The sequence below is a fragment of the Thunnus albacares genome, chromosome 20, assembly GCF_914725855.1.
Source record: "Thunnus albacares chromosome 20, fThuAlb1.1, whole genome shotgun sequence".
NCBI lineage: Eukaryota > Metazoa > Chordata > Actinopteri > Scombriformes > Scombridae > Thunnus > Thunnus albacares.
Window position 1 is genome coordinate 10417248 of NC_058125.1, and position 27419 is coordinate 10444666.

Here is a 27419-nt window from a genome sequence, read left to right on the forward strand (position 1 = left end):
CACACACACACACTCCTACAGCGCATGAAGTGATCCTTCCGGCTGGGTTGAGCCGAGGCCTGGCCGGACCCTGCGTGACACTGTCCTCAGGCACAGTGTGTGGACAAACTCTGTTCCGAAGCGTGTGAGACTGCATGTGTGTGTGTGTGTGTGTGTGTGTGTGTTCCCGCAAGTGTGTATTTTTGTGCCCAAAAACACAAGCGCCCCATGAGCGAGTGTGTGTGCCTAAGCAGCTTTGAGAGCGATTCTCACAGCAGAGACAGAAGGGGGAACAGAGTGCCCCTGCTGACACTCTCAGTGGGCTGACACAGAAAGCTTGTTTGGGGGCATTAAATCTTAATACACATGAGCACTGGGGAGGAGATGGAGAAAGAGAGAAAATGAGAAGGAGAAAGTGAGAGTCGGATCATGAGGTGGAGGGAAACATGATAAAAAAGGAGGGGTTGTGTTAGATGAAGAAAGATGCGCACAAAAAAAGAGGAGAAGGTGAGAGAGGAGACGCTGCATAAGAGCGCGCAGAGGGGAACTCCTCAGGGGCAGGAAGGAAGGATGTTGCGAGGGAAAAGAAAATTCTTTCCCCTCCGATCCACAGGAGGATAGCCTAAGATGCCAGAAAAGCGTAGCGCAGCACTAAATCAAACCAGTTAAATCATCATGTGTTAATGACTCCGTTAACCCACTGCTCCCCCTCCCTCCCTCCTTCCTTTTCCCCTTCGCTAAAAGCCTGTACAGAGGCTCTGTCATCCCTAATTCATCCTCTCAGCAGACAGAGACGGAGGATGGAGAGAGAAGGTAGAGGGAGATAGAAGATGAAGGACTGTGAACTCTCCCCTGAGACTCTCATCCCTTTTATAAATAGTTTCTTCCAATAAGCTCTTAGTTTGTCTGCGATGTCAGCGTTCCACGGCGTCATCGTCGTCATATCTAAGTCATGAAAACTCAAAGCTGGTTTGATAGAGATGATGCACGTTGCTACTGAAAAGCTGGATATACTCCAAGCGGGCGGGAACACGGACAATGGATGCACACATAATTCTGATAGTGCTACAATGGGTGCAATATGCAAAAGTGGTCAAACATGTGTGGATGCTTACACTTGCTATGCAAAATCATCACCACGAATGATACTTTTTGCATCTGTACAGCCGTGAGAGTCCGCATGATGTAAATTCTGTCAACTGCTCGTGTTGCACAAACAGTGGTGGATATTTACATTACAAGGAAACTTGCGGCTCCATTAGACTGTTGTCTACTGCAAACTAAATCATTATCGGCACGCTGTAAAGTCACCAAGGCCATAAAAAGGTTTATTCTGACCTCCAATCATTATCAGTGAAGCTGCACTTGCAAAGAAAGCAACAACTTGGATGATCACACAAGAGGATCTCAAGTACAGTACTGAGGAACAGGGTAGCGCTTAGTCAACGACTGAAACATGAGAATGATTCAACTAAAAATCAGCTACTACTAAAACAAGGTTAGCAATAGCCTAATGATGACTCAGACCACAGGATTAACAGCCAATGTTAATGATGGCAGGAACAACACCGAGGAGACCACGAAAACAGCTCTGATAGTAAAAAATAAAGGAAATAAAATGACTCAGTCAGCACTGCACAGCCTCCATTCATGAGAAATAGTCTGACATAAGAGCATGGTAATTTTAGTAAGGTTTGGAAAATTTCTTTCAACAAAAAAAAAAGTCAGTGCACTCTATATGGTCATAGCATATATCAAAGTCATTATAACTGGTAATTTATTTAAAAAAGTAATGAACATTTGGCCTGTGCTGAATCATTTTTCCACATTTTTGGCTGGGACTTCCAAGACCAAAATGAAGATAAACAGAGAGTGAAGATAGAAAATGGAAAAGAAAATGCAGTAGACAAAAGCATTTCCAAGCATTCAAACACAGCAATAAAACCCAACTCCTATATCAATTCTGGGCCGCCAAAACAGATGCTAATTACATGCCGAAAAGCTCATGACTCAACCTTTTGTTAGCACCTCGTCGCTATCTGTTGTTGATCAATCAAAGCAACTGAAATTATGTTTGTTCTACGGGCTTTGCCTTTTGCAAACAAGCAAAAATGTGCAATTAGCCTTCTACAATCTTGAACAGTTGAAATAATAAATTCAACAAACATCAACTGGTTTGCGCTGTGAATGTATTCAAGATGTTAACAACGTAATAATTTAATGATCCCTTTCCAGAGACGGTTCCAGTCAGTTTGAACAGGTCTATATGCAAATGGAGGACAGGATCGCTCTGTTCCTTTACTCTGTTTTTCTTCTCCCTCCTCTCCTCTCCCTCCCGCCCGTTTTTTTTTTTTTTTTTCTCTGCCTCTCTCGGCTGAGTGATAAACGCTGTCTGTTGGCCATAAATCCAGGGGGAGTCCTGACAGGCGTCCCAATAAAGCGCTCTATTTTCTCCCTGTTTGGTGGGTTTGTCGGGGGCCCAGAGGAAGTGAGATAACATTAGGAGGAGGAGGAGGAGGAGGAGGAGGAGGAAGAGGAGGAGGAGGAGGAGAGGACGCAATTTCATCAGCGGTGTACACGCACACAGACGCAGGAACACACAAGGCACGCTCATAAACAAACAGTGGGAACATCCACATGGAAGTATGAAATACACTCAGCGACATGCAGACAGACTCGAAATGAGTAATTAATGTGCTGAGTGGTCAAACCGCCAGACAGTTGGTTAAAATGTCGGCCTCTAAGCTGTGAAAAACACATTTTTTTCTGTCTCTGTCTCACACTCAAACACATACAGATAAAAAAAAAAAAACAACCCACAGAAACACAAACTCCCTTTGTGTTGAATAACGCAAGTTTCTTGATTCATTTCAATGAGACCTGGCTGTCTGGCAAAATACATGTACATGCCACAAAGAATTCCTTGTAACATGGTGGATGCATTTTTTTTTTTTTTTTTTTTGCAGTTGTGATTCAGTTTCAAGAGCAGTACAACCAGGCCCCCGTGCTGTGTCTTGGCGTTTCATAAGGTTTCAAACTTGTCTTTCCTTGTTCAAATGTTTTTCTTCTTTACCCCAAACTTGTAACAACTGGCCCACAGTAACACAGATCCCTGCATTGTTTTGTTGTAGTGATATCGTTGGTGTAAAGCCACAGTACACCATCTCTGTTTGCTTCTAACTGCACATAATCCGGTCCCCCGAGTCCCACAGCAGATGTCTCACCAAGACTTAAAGGGGCAAACTGTCTTCAGATGCTCTTCAGGTATGTTCAGACAGAATGAGAAGCGAATTTTACAGGAGTAAGCCAATGGAAAGGTGCACGGTGTCACGGATAGGCACAAGTTTGCAATGAAAACTGGGAAGAAGGCAAAACTTGAGCAAAAAAATTACAGGGCTTCATGAATCTACTTTGCAAATGTACAAAGACAATAGAAAAGTGAGAGACTTGAAGAATATAGCAGAAGGCTACATCTGTCACACAGACACACACCTGATTGGTGCATAGCTAGCTAGCTACAGTGAACACCTGTACAGTCACTACAATAGCTGTTTGACATGAGTAGACACCGACCGGTCCACTGGTCAAACTCGTATTTAAGCATCTGAGCATCCAAGCGGCTGTTTTATAATGAATGATGTCATTTTCAGTGAGCACCTAAATTCCTTCAACCGGCCTTGTGAGCATCTACTTCAATTATTGATTTCCAAAATCTCAGAGTTAATTGTGTAGGTGAATTCTGCTCCATTGCTGGAGAAATTGGCATCTGTACCTCTTGATTGACAGATTTCTCCTGATACTACTGTTGACTGTTAAGTGCAAATAGTGAGAATAGTGAGGTTCTGCAGGGCTGACAAAAAAACCTTACTTTTTCCTTGATTTTTAAGTTTTAAATAGCTTAAGAAATTTCTGCCATCCAAGCCCACTTTATCTGCCCTGAAAATATCTTAATGCAATACTGTTTTGTCCATATTTGTTCAATTATTCAAGTAATAAGAAAACGACAAAAGTGACCAAGAAATATATATAAACATAAACTTTTTATGGTCATGTTTTTCTAAGGTAGCTGCAAAACTGCACCTTTACACTCTTATTGGTATAATTTATCTTTAACATTTATTTAATATTTAAGTAAGAAGGGTTATATTTAATCTTCTAAGTCTTTTATCATCTACTTCTTTCTGTCTGTATGCTGGCTTCCATCAATCTGTACCATCTCTCAAGTACCTTTCCCCTCCTAGTCTTCCTCCTCATCCCTCTCTTCTCCTTGAGGACACTCCACACCCACCCACTCTCTTAATTCAGTCCCTCAAACTTCTCACCTGTCTCTCCGTCTCACAACACACACTCCCTCAAGTCCATCACTCTCTCGCGTGCTTGAATTTCACTGCATGGCCCCCCCATTTCTCTCAAACACACTCGGCAGACTCCTTCTACACCTCTTTTATCTTTCTTCATTGACTGATGGTTGTGAGGCACCGAGGACTTCGCTTCCACGGAACATAAGGACTTCAAAACAGACTTGTTAATGTGTGTGCATTTATTCATCTAGCCGTTAATGAAGGAATGACGTCCTAAAGAAAAACGGAGAGGGAGACGGAGAAGGAGGCCGAGACAAAATTAGATATGGACTCAAAGGGGAGGCTGGAAGACAAGAGCAAGCAAAAAAGCTTCAGGTCTTCAGTCGGAGCCTTTCTGCCCTTAAGAGGATTCCCACCTGGTAGCAATTTAGGTTCTGCCTGGTAAAGCAGACCCTGGGAAGGAAAAATAATGTCTGTTGGGTTAGTGGTTTCATTTTTCAATCAAATAAATTACGACCTTACAGAAAATAATTTTTGTCTTTTAATGGCCTCCCAAGCGTTTGAAGTTCCTCGAGGGACAGCTAGCTTTGAAGTCTGCAAGGGGAGGAGCGAACTTCCCTCAGTGTGTGTGCGCGCTTGTGTGTGCTTGTGTGTGTGCTTGTGTGTGTGTGTGTATGTGTGTGTGTATGAGTGAGCATTCATTCCAGTGCCTTCTCAAAGTCCTGAAACACAACACTTGAGGTACTTCTGACAAAAGTAAAAGCCCTGTGAAGCACTTTTGCATGTAGTCACTCCGACATATAAAATGGCTACCAAACATGTTGGAGACTAAATTTACCCAAAAACAAACCAGCACGAATGACGATGTACAATGTGGAGTATATGTCCCTGCTTGCAAGCTGACATGAGAATAAGATTCCTCTCATAACTTCAACATATCAAGCTTCAGATGGATTCATGGTTTTGGAGGAAAATACAGGGACATGTTTAATGATGTTGATTAAAAGAATAGTTTTGATATATTTTAGGAAATATGCTTACTCTATTTTTTGCTGAGATTTAGATAAGAAAATCAATATGGGCTGCTCTCATATCTTTAAGTTAGCTTAGCTTAGCTTAGCAAAGACTGTCCAAGAGTAACAAAACACCTCTAAAGCTAACTAACTACTATGTTACATCTTGCTTGTTTCATCTGTGCACCGACGTGTAAAAATGACAGACTGTGGCTTAACGGGTGATTAAGTGCTGGATTGTTTCTTGGCTGCTTAAGTCATTTCCTGGTCGCTGGTTGCCTTGGCGACCTCACGGCGACGACAACACAGCAAGTGACTGGCCAGGCAAGGTGTTTTCCCCTTGTTTTCAGTCGTTATGCTAAGCTAAGCTAACCAGCTGCTGCTGGTAGCTTTATATTTATTGTACAGACACGAGAGTGGCATCAATCTTTTCATCTGATTCTCTGCAAGAAAGCGAAAAAGCAAATTTCCCAAAACTTGGGGAATAAACTACATACACAATCCCAAAAGTTTTCTTCTGCATTAAGTAACAAGTGATCAGACTGTGGCCAGTGGGAACCAGTTTAGATGTTGGTCTAATTATATGAAGTTCTGTTTGCAACAACTGCATTTACAAAGCTCCATTTGTTAGAGAGATGAATAGGCCGACATGAACAGCGAGTCTCCTCTCAACAAGAGTAGATGTGCATCAGAAAACTGGTCTTACAATCTGAAGTGCCTGCCAAATATATGTGAGTGCCATTATTCATTTTTCTGTCATAGAACTTATCCTTCATGTATTATGGGCACAATCCCACTGACCAAATAGGTCTGAGGAACGGTACAGATGGAACAAAATAAGAGGGGGGGTTAATTAGGTCTAGAGTGAGTGCACAACATGGTGATGAAATTTAATTATGAACTGCTTCCTCCCTCTACTTCCCCTCCGAAGACCGACCATTACAATGAGAGAAAATAATGGGAGCGAGGGCTAACAGCAGTAAGAGCTCTTTACCTAAGGGGGGAGCACAACAAAACAGTTTATGGAAAGAAAAGGAGGAGGTCTAGGAGGAATCAAGAGACCTATATATGAAAATACAAGTATATATCCAGAAGGCTTGAAGAGGCCCTTTGGATGAGTCTTCAAGAATCGAAGAATCCGAGAGTCTTCACAGACAATAAACAAGTTCTTCCTGATCTGAGGTCCGGTTACACGATGTCTTCTCAGCTACAGCGGGCATGCCAGCTTTGGGTACATTTGGGTGGGATGGTTTCCAATCCACAGCCACACACACACACACACACACAGAGTGAAAAACGGACAGATGTGCGTGCACGTGCGCAAACACACACAAGCACCACTTGGGAAAACGACGTCAGCTTCTGGGCATAAAGCACAAGCAGCCACACCAAACGTGTCGACAGACAGACGACTACCTTCATGATAAAGACTTAAAAATATTCCCCTCAAAACCTTTTCCCCCTGGAGCTCTCCCACTACTTTCCATGTGTACCTTGAGTCCAAGCGATCTGGTTTTGACATAAAGGCTATTTTTCAAAGGTCTGAGAGAAGTCGGCTTTGACAGCACATCTGCCAGGACTGAGCGGTCTTCTTTTTTCAGTGTTGGGGGGCGGAAGAGCAGAGAGGCCATATAGTTGTCTTCCCAGCAGAAAACTACCTAATGCACTCCAGAAACACACTCTTACGCTCGCTGTCTGTGCGCTGTTCACGGTTGCGGCGTATGTGTATACGTGAACGAAAATATACTACGTTTGCTTAACAGCCAAACCCACAGGGACAAAGAAAGATAAACTCACACACAGAAAATTCAAACATGTGTGGACATTTTCTGGACTTAATCAAATGCTCAGACACTTTTTCTCTTGCACATGAGGACTTCGGTTAGTATAATATTTAAAGCATAACTCCCCAAGTCAGTCCAGATCACTCACACTGTGTATACAACTTGATTATCAGCTAGTTGAAACTCAGTCACTCAGTCTGAACGCCTGGCTGGATAGACCGATGTTTGCTCATTGTTTATTCGATGTCTAATATCTTTTGGATGGTGGACATGAAGTTGGAGAGATGAGGAAAAAAAGGATGAAGGACTGCAGTGGTGAGAGAAAGAGAGAGAAGAAGAAGAAGAAGAAGAAGAAGCCAATTCTAGAGAGAGAAGATGCAGTAAATAAAGACAAACGTCAGCGGGGCTGGGGAGGGAAAACAAATGGTTGTTAAAGTTTACGACGATGAAAAAGGGGAACGGCCAGAAAGATGACCTGGGGGGGGGGGGGGGGGGGGGAGAAAGAGATAAAAACAAAAGTAGACGGAGAGCCGAAAGAGCGAGGTGGTGAGAGCAAGAGTTTTGGCCAAGTGCTTACAGGAAATAGTTCTGTTTGATGAGTAAATATTGAATCAGCGAAATCCCATCTCTGGCACCACCTGACCTCTCCCTCCCTCTGTTTCTCTCTTTCTCTGTGTTAACAGTAAACAGAGACATTTTACCTCCATTCTGGGGCATAAACACAAGCTTACAAAACAAAACAACTGACGTTCTGTATTTACAGAAGGGTATGAGTTCAGTATTTTGGAGATGTGTTGAACAAAAAAGAACACGAACAAGAGTTTGATATATATACAGAAACACGGAGGCTCCCTTTACCGCCGATCCCAGCCCACCTGCATATTGCTGCAGGTACTCAAGTAAGTAAGTGGTCATTTGTGGAAAGTGTGAATCTGCTCCTGATTCTTTGGTGAAAGGTATGTCTGGGCATGTTGTGATTTAAGATGCCTGCAGGGGCCCTTCACTTCCCTCTCTGCCCCCCCCCCCCCCCCCCCCCTCTCTTGATCTTTCTCTCCTTGTTCCTAACCTCCTCTTCAGTCTTGTCTCTTTCTTTGAAAGAATGAGCGATTAGAGGGGTCTCTGGGTCAGAGAGTGAGGTCTTGGGTTTGACCCTCAGTATGTAGCGTCACTCTTTCTTGCTCTCTCTCTCTCTCTATGATCAGTCACCGCTGCCTCCTATCCTGCTTTACTCGTAGCGCTTCACAAAGAGTCACAGAGTATGCGGTCGGTCACAGTCTGAGTTTAAATGGATAATCCCAGTTTATTACAACGTTGGTCGCTTTTAGTTTGAAGCCATCATTTTGGTAATGATAGCATTGTGCTCATCAAAATAATTGCTGTGATCTGGGAACACGGCGAACACTAATAAGCCTAAACCACTTTGTTTGGAGGTAAAACTACAAGTGAGCGCACCTGAAATGTTGGTAATAATCCCTTAATGAAAGGGTAAACTGTGTGCAGACACAATAGTTCAAAGCAGAACCAGAGAGTTGTTCTGTAAAACTATGATGGATGTTTATAACGGACAGTTTGAGCAATGTTTTTACCGTTCGTCTACTGTCTGATTATTTGTGATTATTTGTGTTTCTTGCCCCCGTCTCTTTGTGGCAATGTCGCTGCGATCTCAGGGATTAACTTGGTGAGTAATAATAACATAAGACCCAGGTTGTATTAAACTGTAATATCCCTCAGCCTAATCACAAGTGTGTGCACGCAACAAACTTGCTCTTGTGACGTGTTGTCTGACCATGTCTGAAGGCAAAATAGCCTTTCCAAACATCCACGCTTGAAGGCGGGGTGAAAAGCCGGCCATCATAGAAAGAAGCCAGACTTGATAACTGTTTAAATCTGTGGATAGTGGAGCCCGCTTTAGGACAAACTTTCCTCAAAGACATTCATATTGTTGCACAAGGTGACAAGTAGTTCTGTGAAGAATAAAAAAAAAAAAAAAGTTCAAATCCTGCCAACTTTTTAAACCAACGCACACGTAGTCAATCCCTGTGTGTGTGAAGTCGCCGCGACTGTCTGATTGTCTGTTTCGGAAACCATTCACAACAAAAGAACTGTGGCTGGTTTGGCCTCTCCTGACCCTCACATGAGCAATTCTTATGACAAACCACAATCATCTCTAACTGTCTGGCTGTGTGAAAGTTTTCTCTGTTTTTGGTTTCTCTTTGGTGCACAGTGTACACAAAGCGAGCGGTTGATCAAAAGGCTGTTGTGTAATGTGCGGTGCTGGTATTTTGTCGAAATGCATATTCTGTGAGCTTCAGCGACAGAGAGAGAAAAGATCCGTAAAACCACTTGCTATTCGTGGGGTCTGCCACACGTCAAGAATTGGAGAATCTCATATTGTGTATTAATGACTTAAATGGGCATGTTTGTGTGGAAGTCTGTCTGAGTTAGGAGACAAGAAAAATGTGTTTTTGTTACAGTCAGTGCAAGAATGGCCTTTGTGTGTGTGGGGGTGTGTGTGTGTGTGTGTGTGTGTGCGCGCCTATCTCAAAGATTTTATCTTGGCACTAGCTGATCAGTCAATGTCACCGACTGTGAAATTCCTCGGCAACTCCACCAGATCTGACCAGTTTCACGGCCATCAACAGTTTACGTGTAAAAACAACATGGGAAATGCTGCAGTCTAATCCATCCAACATGACGCAGGATTAAAAACAGAGAATTGCTGCAAGGTTATTTGTCGAGTAGTTCACTAATAAAAAGTTATGATAGCGAGAGTGGCAAAAAAACAAAATTTAGAAATAAAAGAAGTAGGCGGATAAAAATGACTTCCTGGCACAAAGTTTTGTGGCTGCGACTGTGAGAGCGTGTGACCATCTGTTTGTTGCACAGGGCAGACCAAATTAGGGGACTACTCAAGGCATAATGCACACCAGTTGTTTAAAGGCCATTTCAAATGGAAGGCAAAACTGTGTCACTAATCACATCTTCTGTGTCTGCTGAGCGTGGGCATACATACACGATGGCTCTGTGAAAAGGAGAAAGGGAGCATATGAGTGTGTGTGCGTGTGTGTTTTTGTGTGTGCCAGCAACAGAGAGTGAGGAAGAATGAGAAAGGTTGAGAGAGGCAGTGCAACATTAAGGTGTCTCTTAACACTGATCACAGGCTAACTGCGGAACAGCTGTTTGTTCCTGATGAAGGGAAAAAAAAAAAAAAAGGGGGGGGGGGGGGGAGAGGCCACAGAGAGAAAAAGAGAGATCAGAGAAATGAGGAGGATGAAAAAATGAACGCCAAGTAATGGAATGTAAATGAGAACCACCAGCACACGGTTTTGTCTACACATCGTGTATTTTTTAAAGAAACTATAAATGAAGTAGAAGAAAAGAAAAGACATTAAAAAGACAAAGAGTGGAAGGTTTGACTCATATACTGTATAAACCACAAGTAAATAAAAAAAACAATTACTGCTTATAAGCTTTTATATCAAATTCCTTCAGATTATTAAATACCACACTTAAAAGGAGAAGACGCACTACTCCTGTCTTTTCTTTTCCAGTGCTATTTCTGTATGTATTCAAATAAAAAGACATAAACTCTAATTTCCCTGGATCACAATTACCTGCGAGCCTGGTATGATTTAGGATTTTACACCACCACATCTGTGTTCCTCCGTGCAGCACGCTCACACAGGATACACTCATCAGATGGAATTTATTTATGTAAGGGGGGTTTTGTTGGTTTTAATATTGCATGCGCTGATTAGTGATTTTAATCCCGTCTGGAGTGCATATGTGTGTGTTTCCTTTCCCCTCTACACTCGTAACAATCACAGTCCCGAATATCTACTGCTTTTTGGCACAAGCTCCGTGGTTCTTCCGTAGTTGAAGTCCGGACAGACGTGCGCGGGGGAGCTGCTTTTCCCGTTACTGGATTTATCAATGGCCCCAGTGATTTCCCAGCATAAGTATTGTCATCTATCAAGAACTACCTCTTTCTATTTTGTAATGATTAAAATACTGATAGATATAACAATAGTCACAGAGGAGCAAAGCCAATATTTTACTACTTACTTCCCCCTGAAATACAGTTTAATGACTCAAATTTAACGACTTCCTCTTTCTACATTCACACCCTAACACGCAATCAAACCCCTGATTAATAATTTCCACTGCAGTCCCAATAATTCTCCATCCACAGGAAGAAAACACACAAATTAGGGAGATGATGACTCATACAAGACTAATATTATCAGATGTTCTCTATGTTTGCCGAATACGAAGGTAATTTGAAGTGGAAATTGTAATAACACGGATACCCTCTTGAGGTAAGAGCTTGCATGGTTCAAAAAGAGGCTACAGACACAAATGACATCCAAGGTTGGATGAAATAGTGACTACAGAATCACTCTTTTCATGAGTAAGAAATATCTCTAAATCGTACATTTTATTTGCTTTTAAAGGTTTTCTTGTATCCCGGTATCATGAAGCACAGCTCAGTACTGTAACAGTGTTTAAGTATTCAGTGCGCGACTTGATACGATACTTCAGAGCCTCGACTAAAAATGCAGTGAGAACACTAGACTAAGTAAGGTATAAAAACAAAGACTCCTCTTTCACAACTGAAAAGAGCCATGAATACGGCGGAGAGACTCAGAAGGCGGCCACAGCGAAAAAACTGTGGGTGTTCACAGATCTCTGGAATGCTAATGATTATCTAAACACAGCACAATTCATTTAGCATTAGTTAGCACATGGTACACTAGCCCTATAATGTGCTAATGCTGTCTTGTGGGTATTATCTTCCCCACTCTGAGGAGGCTGTGTGCTAATGCTAGCAGACAGCCTTAAGGTTAAGTGTGGCCAGGGGCCCCTTAGAGAGGTGCCAAGAGAGAGCTGGTGGCCCCATAAGCTCTGGCCGAACAGAGCTCTCTTAGCCCTTTTGCGCAACACAGCCAGCCATTGTGCTGAGCTGAAAAAGCGCATTAGCCGCCGAGAAAAGGGCTTTCCCTCTGAAACCCCCTTGGACAACAAGCAAAGCTCTGCTTGATAATTCAATCACTCTCCGAGCTGTGCAGGGCCGACCCGCACAACATCTCAGAACCTTCCCTTAGCTCTCTCCTTTCCTTCCCTCCCCTCGTCTCCTCCATTAGGTAACTGCCCTATATTTTGATATATGCCGTCATTCCTACCACTTATCAAAGGACAATAGAGGAATGATGCCTGTGAGAGAGTCATTGACATTTGAATGTATGCGGCAGTGTGAATTATGGCTGTATGCAATGGGTACTGCAAAAAGGGCATAAGAAGATAGAGATATATGTGTGTGTGTGTGTGTGTGTGTGTGTGTGTGTGTATGTGTGGGGAGGGGAGAAGAGATAAAAGGAAGGAGAAGGGGGTCAGTGCGAGAGTGGGTTGAAGGAAAGGATAGGAAAGCCGAATTGAAGGAGAGGAAAAAAAAAAAAAAAGAGGGAGTTCTTATCGCTTTACCCTTGTCTTGACTTCCTTGCGGGGCCTTTGAAGAGAGCAGAAAAAAAGATACTTGCGCTGGCACATCAGAGAGAGATTTAGATTATGCCAGTGTTTACCCAACTGAGTGCTGCATGGCTGCTGGCGACAGCCTGCTGGTTTTGAAGTTGTTATGGCCCAACTACAGCTTAAAGCGCTCACTGCTCAAAATATAACACCCATGCTGCAGAGGCGGGCTTTCTCTCTGTGTTTATGTGTGTGTGTGTGTATGCATGTGTGCATGTATGTGCCAGTTGGCGTGAATGTTTATGAGAGATAGCATGTGTCCTTGTATTCCTAATAGAGTGTGTGATGCATTCTGCCTTTTCTGTGCGCACAAATGTGCAAGTGTGTGCGTGCGCGTGTAGCACCCCTGAAAATGGAGCCATCCGTCGGATTATGGGCAGACAGCTCTTTGAAAAGGAGGGCCTGTATTTGCATAAGCGGCCATGGAAGGGGGGGGAGAAAAAAAACCCTATAGAAAGAAAGACAGAATGAGAGAGCAAGAGATAGAGAAAGAAAGAGAGAGAGGAAAAGAAAGAGAAAAGGGGTTTGGGGGGGGGGGGGGGCTGAGGGAGTGGAAAGGAGCTGAGCGGACACGGAAGGATGGATCAGGCAGAGAAAAGAGGACAAACGCCCACAGAGAGAGTCGTGACGAAGGGAGGGAAAAAAAGATTGGAGCTGCAGAAAATGAGGGGAGAACAAGAGATGTACGGACGCCAAAAAGAAGGGATAAGGGAAGGCCAGAGGGCCGGAGGAGAGGGTGATGGGTTCTTCTTGCGGGAGCACCTTTTGGCTAAGCTTGCTGGTGTTTTGGCACATGATGCTGGCACGGGAAACGGGTGCTGCCAAAGCCTGTGTGTAAGACTCTGTGTGTGTGTGTGTGTCTGTGTGTGTGTGTGTGTCTCCTAATTCTGTCACATCTGCACAAGACGCTTGCATCTCTGTCTCTATTCCTCTCTGACTCTCTGTCTGTCTTTCTCAACTTCCACTCACTTTTAACTAATTTTGTGTCCTCACACTTTGCCTTTGCTCAACATCTCTTTTTCTCTTTTCTACTCCTCTTTTCTCAGTCACTAGCCAGGTTCTGCCAGGTTGTGCTCAGGATGTTCCCATTGTCCTGATGACATACAAACTTTAATCCACAATAAATTCACCAAGGAGGCACGCCCGATCTGCAAACTAAACACTAGTCACACTCAAGAGACACACATGCACACACACACACACACACGATCTAAAAGTGACATCAGCATGTCGGTGTCGACTGAAGCTGCCTGTCAGAAGCAGAAGCATAACATTTTGTCATTACTGTGGCATTACTATTAACTATGGCTAGTTTAGTTTAGTCTAATATAGCATTCACAGTGGGTTGTTATTTTTTTCAATATCTGCATAAGACAGAGTGTGTTTTCCATCCTTCCTCAGCCCAGTATCCCTTGCATTACGCCAATATCTGTTTTTTTTCTTTTCTTTGTATTGGCAATAATTTCTTAGAATCTTCCTGTGTATGAATACCTCCTAAAAGCACCAATAGACTCATCCTCAAAATATCATCATGTTTAATGGTGGAGGTTTTCAGTCAGACAAAAAGCTCATTGTAAAAAGAAATATTTGCTCTATTCAATACTGAAAAAGTTTTCCACAATGCATTCAACTTTCTCAAATCCACTTTTGTGTAATTCGATTCAGTGCAAAAGGATAAAACTCTTCAACTCCCCGGATCTCAAAGTAGCAGAGACAATTACTTCTTTGAAAATTTAAGAATAGGACAGTCCTTGTGCTCATTTTTCAGCCTCCCAGTGCTCTGCAGTTAATTAACAAGGTCATTAAGCTGGAGTGAATGAGTGCTGCGCTGCCATGCTAGATGTGTTTTACACGCCATGTTTAATAAGCCTGCATCCTCGCCATCAGAGTATCGGCACCCCTCAAATGACTTTCCAATAATGACAAGCACCTCCCATGAGGTACCGTTTGTGTGTGTGTGTGTGTGTGTGTGTGTGTGTGTGTCCCTCTGAAATGGCTAAATGGCTGGTACCTGGTAGCCTGATAAAAAAAAAAGGCTCCAGTCAATAGTGTACGTGTTTGTATCCACACACACTCTGGACAGAAAGGAGAGCACGTAGCAAGTGTTTCTCACAATCATTATCCGTATCCCTACCACCAGAAGCCTTGTGTGTGTATGTGAAAAATGTGTGTGTGTGTGTGTGTTTTTGCCACCCATGAAGTGTACTGACATGCCCCCTTGATTCCTGCAGACCACCGGGGCAGAGGGGAACCACCTGTCTGTCCAAAACCCAGCACACACATATGCACAACCCTCACAAACACACTCTGCCCAACATTACCATATCCATATTTACCCATGGTCAGTGCATTCCACCATGGGCTGCTTAATGGGATAGGTGAGACGCATACACACAAGCTTCCTTGAGGTCTGAAAATATCCTGTCATATTTCTTCTCCTGGCCCAAAAGTACATTCTTAAATGCCATTTTGCTCCCTAATAACTCAAGAGATGGTGCTCGTGTACGTTAGCAGTACTAGGGAAATGCTTGTGTACCGAGCAATTACTGTGGCTGCTGAAACAAGAGCGCTCTGTGGGGAAAAGCCAATTAGTCTGTCGTGGCAGCAGGTAGCAAGCTGGCTCCATTCATTATGATCCCTCATAACACCGTGCTAATGTAATAGCATGGTGTTAGAGCTGGTGACAGACAGCGGAAGGCTTTAATGATAATAATGGGATCAATAGTTGGGGCGTTATTGCCGGCTAGTTCCATATTCACACAGGCGTGTGTGGCGGGAAAGGTTTTAATCGAAAACACTGATGGAAGTTGTGCGTGTTTATGTGAGCGCTCGCTCGACGAGCACATTCTACCGGGTGTGTGATATTTGGCGGGGTTCAATATAGCAGCGTGTGCACTTGTGGGTGTGTGTGTGTGTGTGTGTGTGATCAATCCATGGTGATAATATTCACTTAAATAATAAAGCTGCAGGCAATAAATGTTATATCAATATCTGCAACTGATCTGCTCCAGTGCGTAACTTAACTTGATGATTTTCAGATAATCTGATGTGAAGACATAACCCTGGAGGCTAGCGCTGGAGAGACACAGAGAAAGAGAGAAAGGGAGAGGAAGGGAGAGTGAGTGTGTGTTGTAAGCCTAGTTTAACCCTTCTGCTCTGCTTGGTCCAAATAATTGGTCTATTGTGGTTTGCTAAAGGAGGCCGAGGCAGAAGAGCTGGACAACTCTGAGAACGAGTGGAGGATGAATGTGAGCGGAGGAAAGACTAGAAAGAAAGGACAGGAAATAGAGGAAAAATTAGAGCCTACTGAAGAAGATTCTGAGGGCGAACAAGTGCGGCATTAAAACAAAACGGCTCGTCTGCTCCGTAATTGTTTACTCAACATCAGCCACTTCAAGAACTGCCCATAAAAATCATTTACACCTGCGGTTTATACCTGCATCAAGTGTGATTCCACTGCACTCACATAGAACAAAAATAAATAAATACTGTACAGGTGTTCATGAAAGAACAATGACAGACTGAAGATCCAATCAGGTATTCAGAGAATAAATAAACATCAACATCTCCAATCAACGAGTATCAATCTGTAATATGAGGTTTGGGTTTTAATTCGATAAGAAGGGACATGGGTGGCGGTGAGCATTTGATGCAGAAAAAAATCCAGAAATGCTGGAAACCATAATCCAAATCATATCTACATCTTCATACAAGATGCTTGTTAACACCTTCTGTAAAAGCTGCCTATGATATGATTCAAATCAACTTAAAATCATTATTTTCTTATGAAAACGTGACCCTAAAATTTATAAGAAGGACAAAACTATCTTTCTGGACAGTAAAGGGAAAAACCAATGATCTCCACAAGGACAATCCGCATAATTCTTTCTGGGACGAGCGCCCTCGCACACATGCAGTCATATGCATTTAGCCTACATCGGAGGCTCTGCCATGTTGAAATCCAAGGCCGACGCTCGGCTAGCTTGCCTCCAATCTAACATTCTGCAAATCCTTCTCGCTCAAGCTCCAAATAAACTGACTCTCTCTCCCCCTCATTCGCTTTCTTTCTCTCTTTCGTCACTGCTCAGCGCTGAATGGGGTTGGTGAGGGCTTAGCCGGAGTGTGTGTGTGTGTGTGAGAATGTGGGAGAAAAGAAAAGGAAAAAAAAAAAAAAAAAAAGAGGTGTTTAAGCAAGAGGGAGGGAGAGAGAAATGATCTGCCAGAAAGGGGGATAGAAGAAGGAGAAGGAGAAAGGGGTGAAGGTGGTGTGTTTGAGTGTGTGGACGAGAGGATACGTGTGTGTTTCTGTTGCAGCGTGTGTGAGCATGTGTGAATTATGCCTGCAGTTATCTGCATGCGAGGAGGAGCGAGAGTTAGAGAAAGTGAGCCGGCATGAAGGGCAAAGATTGTGTTTATGTTTAAAGTGTGTGTGTGTGTGTGTGTGTGTGTGTGTGTGAGTGTGTGTGTATGAGTGTGTACTCGTGCTCGTCAGGAAGCTGTGGTGTCCCTGGCTCTCCAGTGTTTACAGACAGGAAATGTTTGTCCAGGCAAAAGGGAAGGAACCTTGCCGCCCTGCATGGCAAACACTGGGAGAGTGGCCTGACACACACACACACACACACACACACACACACAAACACACACACACAAACACGTGCTTGCAACTGTGAAAAAAAAAAAAAAGTAAAAAAAAAAAAGAGGAATCTGACGAGAGCTGCAGTCTTTGTTAGTGAGGTGGGGTATCTGGTATTGGGGAAGTGGGAGTGACTGGGCTGGGCACTAACTGTTCTTCACTTCCCTCCAAGCTGACTGCCAACGCAAACTCCAGCAGATAGAAAGTCAATACACTGACCCCTCGTGAACCTGTGAGAGCGAGGAGGCCACGGTCTGCCAGGCCCGTCCGCACCAATACACACAAACTGACACTATGTCTCGGCGCTGCACCTCCTTCCTTTAGTTCATATCTCTGCTGCCACCGTAGTCGTTGAATTGATTATCTTGCTGTCTGTCGATGTTGCACAGTCTGCTGGGGTTGCACACGAGCTTAATGTTTATATATTATATATTATTTATATAATAAGGGCCATTCTGCACGACTACTCTTCGTAGACAAGTAAATTTTGCTGATAATATTTGCTGTTAGTATTTTTTTTATAGTGGTACTGTTACCTTTACTTGAGTTAAGGGTCTGAATACTTCTCCCACCACTGTTCATTGTTAAAACAGATAATCTTGTGTATAACTACACAAAAGCTTCTCCTGTATTGCCTTGAGAAAAAAAAAATACTTTTTCACTTAGTCTGACTCAAATAAGCAACTTCGCAAGTCAGTACTAAAGCTTTTGATTGATTGTATGAGGGTTGGCTACGGCGACAGCATTTGCGAGATTTATTTCGGGGATACTTGCCAATTTTGAATTCCCCAAATAAACAATGTTCCTCTCTGGCTGTCCTGCCTCGTTTCTCTGTGATCTACGCTGATGCTTCTATGTTTCAGTGTGAGGTGTGTGGGCTTGTAAATTAAGGACAACGCTGGAGGCATTCTGGGTGTGTGGGCATGTAAGTGTATGTGTGTGTTTGGGTGTGTGTGTGTGTGGCTGGCGCTCTCTGTTTACCAACACACTCATCTTTCAAATAGGAATGATCTACGCAGGAAGAGATGAAAGTGTCCTTTTACCGGCAGACTCGATGGCAAACACGTTCGTACACACACACACACACACACACACACAGTGGGGGAGCTACAGGAAACATTGTGCCACAGCCGCACAGGTAAACCAGGACACACACAAAGGAAAGTAAATATTCCTCCTCCCCACCTCCTGTCGCTAAAAAAAAAAAAACAAACAATAGCCAGAGCGCACACAGTCCCACATATTTGAAACATGAACCAGCCAAAAAAAAGGGTGAAGTCACAGAGTTTACTTACTGGCTGGTGAGGGGGTGCTGTACCCACTGATGGGAAGTCCTGACAGGGCTGGAGGCGACATGCTCCCCAACATGTGTGGGAAAAAGGAGTAATAGGTGGGCATGGGGAAGCCGTTTAGGTGGGGGCCCGGCATCGGGTTGCCCTTCCCAGCCATGATGGCTCAAGTCCACCTCCAGTCACAAAAAGACTTCACTGAAAAACCACCTTAACAAGATGTAACAGTGCCAAAACGGAGTCAGTGTGGGTTCCTGTTCTGATTTAATCCCCCATAGGGACGCCGGATGAGTAGATATTCCAAAAGTCTGTCCGAGGAAATTTGTAAAAACAAAAAAAAAAATCTTCTTAAGGTTTGAAAACTTGAGTGCCAGTGTCCTTAAAATGGCTGCAGTAGATGTCACCGGGCAAAAAAAAAAAAAAATCCTGTTGGTTTAGTGAATGCGTGTGTTAGGGGCTGAGTTACTAAGGAAACAAAGATAAAAAGAGACAGAGTAGAAGTATAAAAGGGGACTTTGGAGTGTTTTATCCCTCCTTTCTCTGGTATTGTGAAACAGACTGAAAGGGCCTTATTTGCGAGAGGCGTCGGGGAAGTTGGAAGGGAGCACGGCCATTCCTTATCTCCGAGATGAAGGGGAGGGGGAGGGGGGGGGGGGAAGAGACAGAAGGCAAGTTGAGTCAAGAAGAGGTGACTTTGATGACTGCAGTCAGGAGTGGCGATAGTGGTGATAGGGGTGCTAGTGGTTGTGATGCTTCCAAAAAAGAGAGCGTAGATTCACCCTTCCACTGCGGAGCGCTCCGAGGAAATGCGCAGATCACATGATGCTGAGACGAAAGCTCCTCTCCTTCTCCTCGGACGGGCCTCCTCTTTGCCGTCGCACAGCCTCTGCCTACAAATAAAACAAAGAGAGAAAGAGAGAGAGAGAGAGAGAGAGAGAGAGAGAGAGAGAGAGAGAGAGAGGGAGAGATCATTTAGTGCTTCAGTGACAAGGTAGGAAGATCGTTTCCCTTTGTACTTAAGTGCCTGAGCAAAACAGTTCTTTTCTTTTGACGCTAATTAATGGTAATGTCTCATCTGAAATGTTACAAAAACACCCCATCCGCCTTAATTATCTAATGGAGTGTTAAAACTGCGAAGAGAGCAGTGGGTGTGTGGATGTCTCCTCACAGCTTTGTGCGCTCATACACGCGCTCATTAACAGCGACAGACTACAAATACTGTGGGAGACGAGCCAAAACATAAGCGAAGAGAGCAACACAAAAGAAAACTTTGCTAATTACACCAGTTGCAGAAGCCAGAGATGAGACCCAAGGCGCCGTTCTGGACCCACTAGAGATTTCTGCTGCTGAGTTTACTTCCAAATTAAGACCAAGACATGTACAAACAGACCTGTTACAACCACAGATAGCATGAATGTACCAGAGAACACAGTTATCATAAAATGGTACACCAGCACCACAATATAAAAAGAGAAAGAGGAAAGATATTTCTTCAAAAAACAGCTTGTCATAACACGTGCGTGACTTTTTTTTTTTTTTTTAACCATAATGACCCCTTTTATGAGTCAGTGGATGTAATGCAGAGCAGTAAAAGTAGAGTAAAAAATCATGAACACGCACACTGAAAAAGCAGGAGGAATGTGTCTTTGCATGAACAGTGTTGCTCAGGAATGTGGCACTCCGGCATGAATCACACCGGGACATCATGGATGAACTCCAGTAAAGTGAGAGGGGTCAAGTCAGACATGTTTGTGTGCCTGTTCCCACTTGTATGGTGTACATAAAGCATTAGGATATGACAGGTGAGGGGGGGGGCGCACTGGTGGCAGCTGTGTACGGTAAAGATGGTCGACAAACTAAAGGAAAAACCGACATAAAGTGTCGGAGCATCACGAGCTTCCAGCGCATATTCTCCACCGTTCTTCCAAAAGACATTTCCTCATTTTGGTGTTTTGATGATGTTGGTGGAGAACAGTGTGACAGGATGTTCCCGAAATCCAAAACTGGGTTGAGATGTGGTGACTGTGAAGGCTAGGGATGCCACACTGCTGACCGGTTTAAGTGGAGTGACTAAATTTAAATAAATACTTCAATATTCTTTGTTTTGCTCTGTTTATTTGCTGCAGAGAGCTAATTTTGATGAGTTAAGCTCATGCTGATATTCATCACTCCCTGCGTGTGCTTCACAGTGAGTGCATTTTAATGTGAAAACAATGGTAGGCAGTAGTAAGACGGTATGTGTTACATGTAGTGGACATATTGAAAATGATGGTCAGGATATGGTAACATTTGATCTAAGGTGGATACATTATACACTTTAAAAAAAAACACAATTTATGTTTTTTCCTTTAATTCGTCACCCATCTGTACGCTGGAATATGCTCGTCTGCATGGGTGCAGAATCACTGTGATGCTGTCAAATCATCCCCACCCACCCAACACCTCACTGGAGATAAGACCACAAACTGTATTTCGAAAGCAACGCAGGGCCTCCTGGTGTCTAGCACGTACACACATGTGATGCAGTTCTTTGAAATCTGTTGCATCACATTTGTCATGTCCACCTTTCCCGTCACTGTCATCTGTTTAATGTTGTAACACTGAAATCTGCGTAACATCCTCTCGACAGGTTTTTGTTTTTTTCCCCACATGCACACTCGGTGGTGTGAGTCTTTGCATGAGCGTTGCTCCATCGTAACCATAAGCTCAACATTCTTTTGTGTAACTGTCAGAGAGCTGTTATCGGTCGATCCATAGGGGCTCAGTGAAAGACCTGCTGTGATATACTTACATGTAAAATGACTCATAACTGAGAATGAGTTACCGAACTACAGTAAGAATGTGTGTCCGTGGGAGTATGTAGAGCACAGACATGTCTCTTAATCAGATAGAGAACTGATTTTACAGGCTTGGCCTTCTGTTAACCACCTTATTTTTATTGATCGTTGTCAAAGTGCTCTCTTGTCACCCTGTCGCGAGCTGGTGAGCTGGTGTGTGTGGTGGTCAGGGCTTGTGGGCTTAAGGCTACGCTTGTATTAGGCCAAAAGCTTTAATAGCATTTTTTTTAAAGCCCGTGGGAGTTGGATATAGTTTTATTTGCTTTTAAAGCCTCTCTCTCCTGACTCGCCACCTATTAAACCAAAAGAGAGTTAAGAGGTGAGGTAACATACTCACAACTGGCTGTAAGATATTTCTTGTAGTTCTATAACACAGAGGAGTACACAACCATTACCATTATGAAACGCTGCCTGGATACTCTCATTTCACATTGGTGCCATCATGTAAAATGCATCAGCATTGTCAAAAATACACAGTGAAGTGATGTAAAGCCATATATATTTTAATGTAACACCCAGAGGCCACAGGCGCTGAACTGGGTCTTTCAATGAGGAGCTACAACTCACCGGGACACCGGGAGAAGCCACAGGCTGGAAATGGGCCACTTTCTTCACCATTATCGTTATAACATCTAGTGTGGCCACCATAAGAGACCACTCTGAATGATAAGCCACATCACACACTGCTGTGCACTCACACCAGCAGCGACTTTGTTGTTGTGCACCCACACCTAATCTTTTTACTGATGCCGCAGTAAAAAGACAGGGAAATTGCTGTTTACTACAAAAGAAGCGGCTACTGCTAGAACCGGTTTGTTTTTATATTTTGCTACTAATATGAGAACTAAAGCCAATCAAAGTTTTTATTCACGTCTTTTGATTTAAAACATCCGTCAGCATGCGGGTTCGGAAATGGGGCGTTCACAAACAGCTCTAGATGAACGCGTGCATCGGATGCAAAACAATGAGACATTTGACTTTCATGTAGCCTGAAGTTCACTGGATAGTGAGCTGCCAGCACTAGAAAACATCCCTAACATTAGGTATTCAAATGACATCTGTGCTACAATGCATCCTATTCAAGGGAAAGTTGATAACATGGCCTTTCTAATATGAAGCTGAATTATTTTTTTTCTAGTATGCCGGAACAAACATTTGTAATGTTGAAAATTACAAATCAAAATATGTTGTATTTTCCCTACAATCATTTTGTTTTACTTGTTCCATCATGCCCTATTAATCGCAAATCATAATAAGGATTTGTGTTCAAATTCTTTTCTTACCTTTGAAGATTTAAGAAAATTAGAAAACACTGATGAAAAATCTTAATTTAAACGTATATATGAGTAAAAATGACGTGTCCGCATAGGAGCATTTCATAAACGAGGTTCACTGTCTGCGGCTCGAGAGCAGACAAACATTCTGTGGAAATGTGGGTTTGGTGAAAACAATGATGCATGTAAACAATGTCTGACTAGTGCAGCCGAAGCATTTCAAACACATTATACAATCAGAAGTCCTATTTTGCACTCATCCATGCATACACACACACATATATACATACATACATACAGACACTCCGCTCACTAACCGCAACAGTGTGTGGTCAGAAACAGGACGTAACTGAGCACCTGTATAATCCCTATCAAACACACACACACACACACACATACACATTTAGAGTCACAGAGAATAAACACACCATTATGTGAGAAAGCAGGGCAGTGAGGGCCTGTATAATCTGCTGGGAAAACTGCACACGCAACCCCAAAGCTGGGCGAAGCTGCTGACATGCACTCCGCATCCTCCTTCCTGTCGATGTACACAAAACCCATCACAATTCTCACTAACAGCTGTCTGCTCTGATCCGACGTTGGATAGAGGAGGCTGAGATGCGTGCGCGCAATTGTAAACATGCGACATTCCAACAACGACAGAAAGACACACGCCGTGAGCATGCACACATATAGCATATGCACATATAAACACAGGAACACACATCCATAATTCTCTATGACTCCATCTCTTCACACACACATACACTCCTTCACGCAGACACACAAACACACACTAATCTCTCCTCCATTTCTCTGTTAAGGTGTTTTGAACGTCCCGTCATATGATGTATGTGTTCTATATGATACGGCTGACACGCAAGGTCGTTGATATGGAGAAGAAGAGAGGGGGAGTGGTTATGTGCATAATGTTGTACGGTTGTTGGTCTTCATTGTAGTCGAGACGTGCTCGAATAATGTCAAGGCTGGAATCAAGACGTGTCTCGCATAAACACGCGCGGGTACAAATGCTGAAGGTGATAAAACACAGAAGGGAAAAACGAGCGAAACAAACGGGAATGTGTACTTTCTGTATGCTGGTGTTACACATGAAAAATTTACTCATACACACTTGCTTACCGCACTTAGAGCTGTACAACTGAAACATAAGGTGCTTTAGTCTAGAAACAGGCGTAGACAGGGGTCTGAGATTAAGCGGTGATGCAATAGTGCAGCCTATAGAAGTGGGTAAAGACCCTGGGGCCTGGAATCAAGACATTAATGTACTTCTTTTGAAAGATTTTCTAACAATCCCTCTTCAGCCTCCATTTGTGTAGCCTTATCTGTCTCTTTTACCATTATATAGCTTGCCCATATCTGCCAAACTCATTTTAACATACGTATAAGTGCACATCGAGAAGGTAGTGTATGAAGAGCGGCTCCTGAGGGAATGTTATGTGATCACTTACAGTAGGGAGGAAAAATAAACAATCTGGGTCACTTGGTCTTAACTTTGCGTTTGGCATGTTGCAGGCAGAAAGGAGGAAGGGTCACAGGTCATGGGGCATGAGAGAGTGTAATTGGTTGTGACAGCGAATGTTGAATTAATAATCGGAAAAAGCAGCAAATGGTAGCATGAGGTCAGGGTGGACAGGCAGGGAACGCAGCAAACAGAGCCACGGGGGATAGCAAATGCAACGCATGACATATAGAGACGTTCTGGTGTGTGTGTGTGCATAAATAGACAGACGTTTGCATGTTTGAACGTACACACACAGGTCAACACGTGCACAGATGAGTACAAAGCTCAAAGAGGTCAGTGACAGAGAGGAAAACACACACCGGTTGCTGTCAAGGCTTAGAAAAACAGCACATTCTTGAGATGATAATATACACACAAACACACAGAGCAACATATATAATCTATATCTTTCCTGATGAACAATTATCCATGATGTTGCGGCTGCTAGTGCTACATATCTCGGTGACCAGAGCAGCTGGTGGTCAGTGGCAGCAGCCCTACACTTATTAGCCACATAGTTATGTTAATGTTAGGGTGGCTCTGTCTAACACCAGTCTGCTAGCTGCCAATAAGAATAAGTCCCCCTTCACTCTAACATGTGTTCTGCTTGTTATTTCTTCAGTTGGATGTTTGACTTTCAAACTGTAGAGTCTGACGCTAGAAGGCTGTTTTCTTATTCGTCTGCTGAGGAGGGAAAGCTTCTCTGTGCTCGTTTTAAGTCTAGAGTTTAAGGCATATACGTATGGGCGTTATCTGTGACATCACGACTAGTTTGGAAGCCAATCGCGGTTCAGTATGCGACTTATACGAGTGTTATGTGGAAACCTGAAGCTTGCGGTTCTCATACACTGAGAATAGACTTTAAAGTGAAGTAGGAGACATCTCACTCCCAGCAGTTAAACTTTGGAGATGAAAAGTATCTATTTACTGTATTGATTCTGGATTTTTCAATAAGGGAGAAGGAGTAGATGTAATTAATTGATCTTTTTTGTGCAAAAAAACATATCAGACACAAATTATTATTCAAAGCTGAGTATTTTATGTCTTAAAACATGTCTGGGGGAATCTTTAACTACTATAACCAGCACTCTTTTTAAAGGAATATTACTGCTTCTGCAATTTTAAGTGTAAACCTAAGCGGTACAATGAACTGATCATTGTTGCATTGCTCAGTGTAGTGTAGTTCAGCTCACAACAGCCTGAGGTAACAAATATTGAAGAACAGTAATCACAGTATCAAGTCAATTGCTATCATGTTGTCATATGACACCTGCTACTTCATGAATGTTGCTCCTTTCCTCTGGGCATGTCTTTTGAATAATATAAGTGTTGCACCTGCTGTTTTGAAATGACAGACTTGCTGTTTCAAATATATACTTACACATGTAATTGTCTTTTTTTTTTTATCTCCACCATGAAGACATAGTATTTCACCATTTAAGGTTGAGAGAGACGACTTTGAATTTCCTTATAATGGCCTAAACATTAAACCTGCACGGATTTGTTCAAAAACCTCTCTACAGGGAAAGCTACAGGCTGCCAGCTCAGAGTGGATGTCGGTCTTAAACGGCACAGAATGTGCTCCGACTCCAGCCTGTTTGGCTTTGCAGAGGGAGGTACCCGTAATGGAAGTTTCTCAAGCATGATGCATTGAAATTTTTATGAGGACAGCAGCGTGGGTGGATATATACGTCAGAGGTGAGAGACGTGAAAATGCGGGAGTGAATGTGCACACTCATGCTGCACACTTAAAGAGCATGTGTGTGTGTGTAGTTGGGTGTGCAGTGATCATGTATCAGATAAACATGTATCAGATAAACACGTGTGTGCATCAACAGGTGTCGGAGCTACTAGGTGGTGTGTGCAGTCACGCGTGCTGCCTGTATGTATGTATTTGTGTATGTGTGTGTATATATGTGTGTGTGTGTGTGTGTGTGTGTGTGTGTGTGTGTGTGCGTGTTTATTGAGGTGTGCCCAAGTCATGTCCTGAATCACATTTGCATGTCATCTTATTGCCCTGAGGGAGTTTCATACAGTGCACCGCATTTACTGTACATTACAGGCTCAGATGGGATGAGTTTTGCATAAAAAGTAGACCATATGTATGGAGGCACATTACTTCAGCTATAAGGTGTGAATTATTTAGGGCAGAAGTCATGCTAGGCTTGTGAGAAGCCTGGAGTACTTTGATCATTTAAAATATATAAAAAGTTTGTTTTTACCAAATTAAGATCCGGGGTAGTTGTCCTGGTGTTCTGTGTAAACCAAACCATAACCGCAACATTGAATCATAATCATATTCTCTCTCCCTGTCCTTCCTCTATTCAAAAACAGTTTCAAATATCTATTGCAAAGGCTAAAATGACACAAAAGTGTGATGACATATGATCTGATACATGAGCTGAACACAGAGATGTACACACTAACAGCAAATGCAAATAGAGAGGCTTTTCCTAACAAATGCAAATGGAGAGGCTTTTCCTCACAAAAGCTGTGATACAGTAACTGAAGTACAGTCACTGAGTCTGGTGAGTGGAGAATTAAATTAGTTCTGCCCAAACCACCAAACTAAACTGCTACAGCCTTACTGTAAATCACCTATTCTAGCATTTTGCAAAGGCTTAAAGCAACAAGTTAATAACAAAAACTGGTATCTTAAGAAACTAAAATAGCTGCTGCATTGCACCTTATCTGCAGAGGATTATTATGAAGCAGAGATTACCCTGTACGTTTAATAACTTTTTTATTCCCTTACTCTGCTGCTTTTATATAAGTAGAATGTCAAACAAGTGCTCCTCTAAACTATCTGACCCCGACAGCTCTTCCACCTCAGCGCTCTTTCCGCGTGTGGCTTCGAGATGGCCGGAATCATAGCAGGACTGTGGCATTGTGGGTGAGAGAGCATGAGGTGGGAGCTACTTCTCGATGACAGCCAGAAAGTGTGGCGCAAGAAGGCTAAAGGGTGCTAAGTGCACATCCAGGGCGGTGAGAATCCTCAGCCGTTTTGCCAAGGCCCCCTGTGGGGTGAATCCACTTGTCAGCGAAGCAGGCTGGGTGACATTTCTGCCTCACCTCAGAAAGGTCAGCCTTTAATTATCTCAAATGCCAGCAAGCACTGCACCTGCAAAAAATAAACCCAGGGATGAGCTGTGCGTGTGTGTGTGTGTGTGTGTCAAGGCAAGATGGTAGTTTGCTTCCTTCACATAAAATGAGCGCTACTGTGGCTGTCCGTGCAGAACTGGACCATCTGCCCAACTGCAT

General features: G+C 43.2%; 1 protein-coding gene across 7 annotated transcripts in view; it reads right to left on the reverse strand.

The window, feature by feature from the left end:
• Positions 1-27419, reverse strand: part of raraa (retinoic acid receptor, alpha a) — a 150260-nt gene that overhangs the window by 63953 nt on the left and 58888 nt on the right. For 4 of the 7 annotated variants that reach the window (XM_044337729.1, XM_044337728.1, XM_044337722.1 and 1 more), the window contains one exon: positions 19305-19415. Coding sequence is in view for 4 of the 7 variants with exons in the window: in XM_044337722.1 (XP_044193657.1) it covers positions 19305-19415 (111 nt within the window). In the remaining 3 variants the exon portion in view is untranslated. Of the gene's footprint in view, positions 1-18531; positions 19416-27419 lie in introns of all 7 variants that reach the window. The other 3 variants (XM_044337726.1, XM_044337724.1, XM_044337727.1) reach the window with 2 other exon arrangements.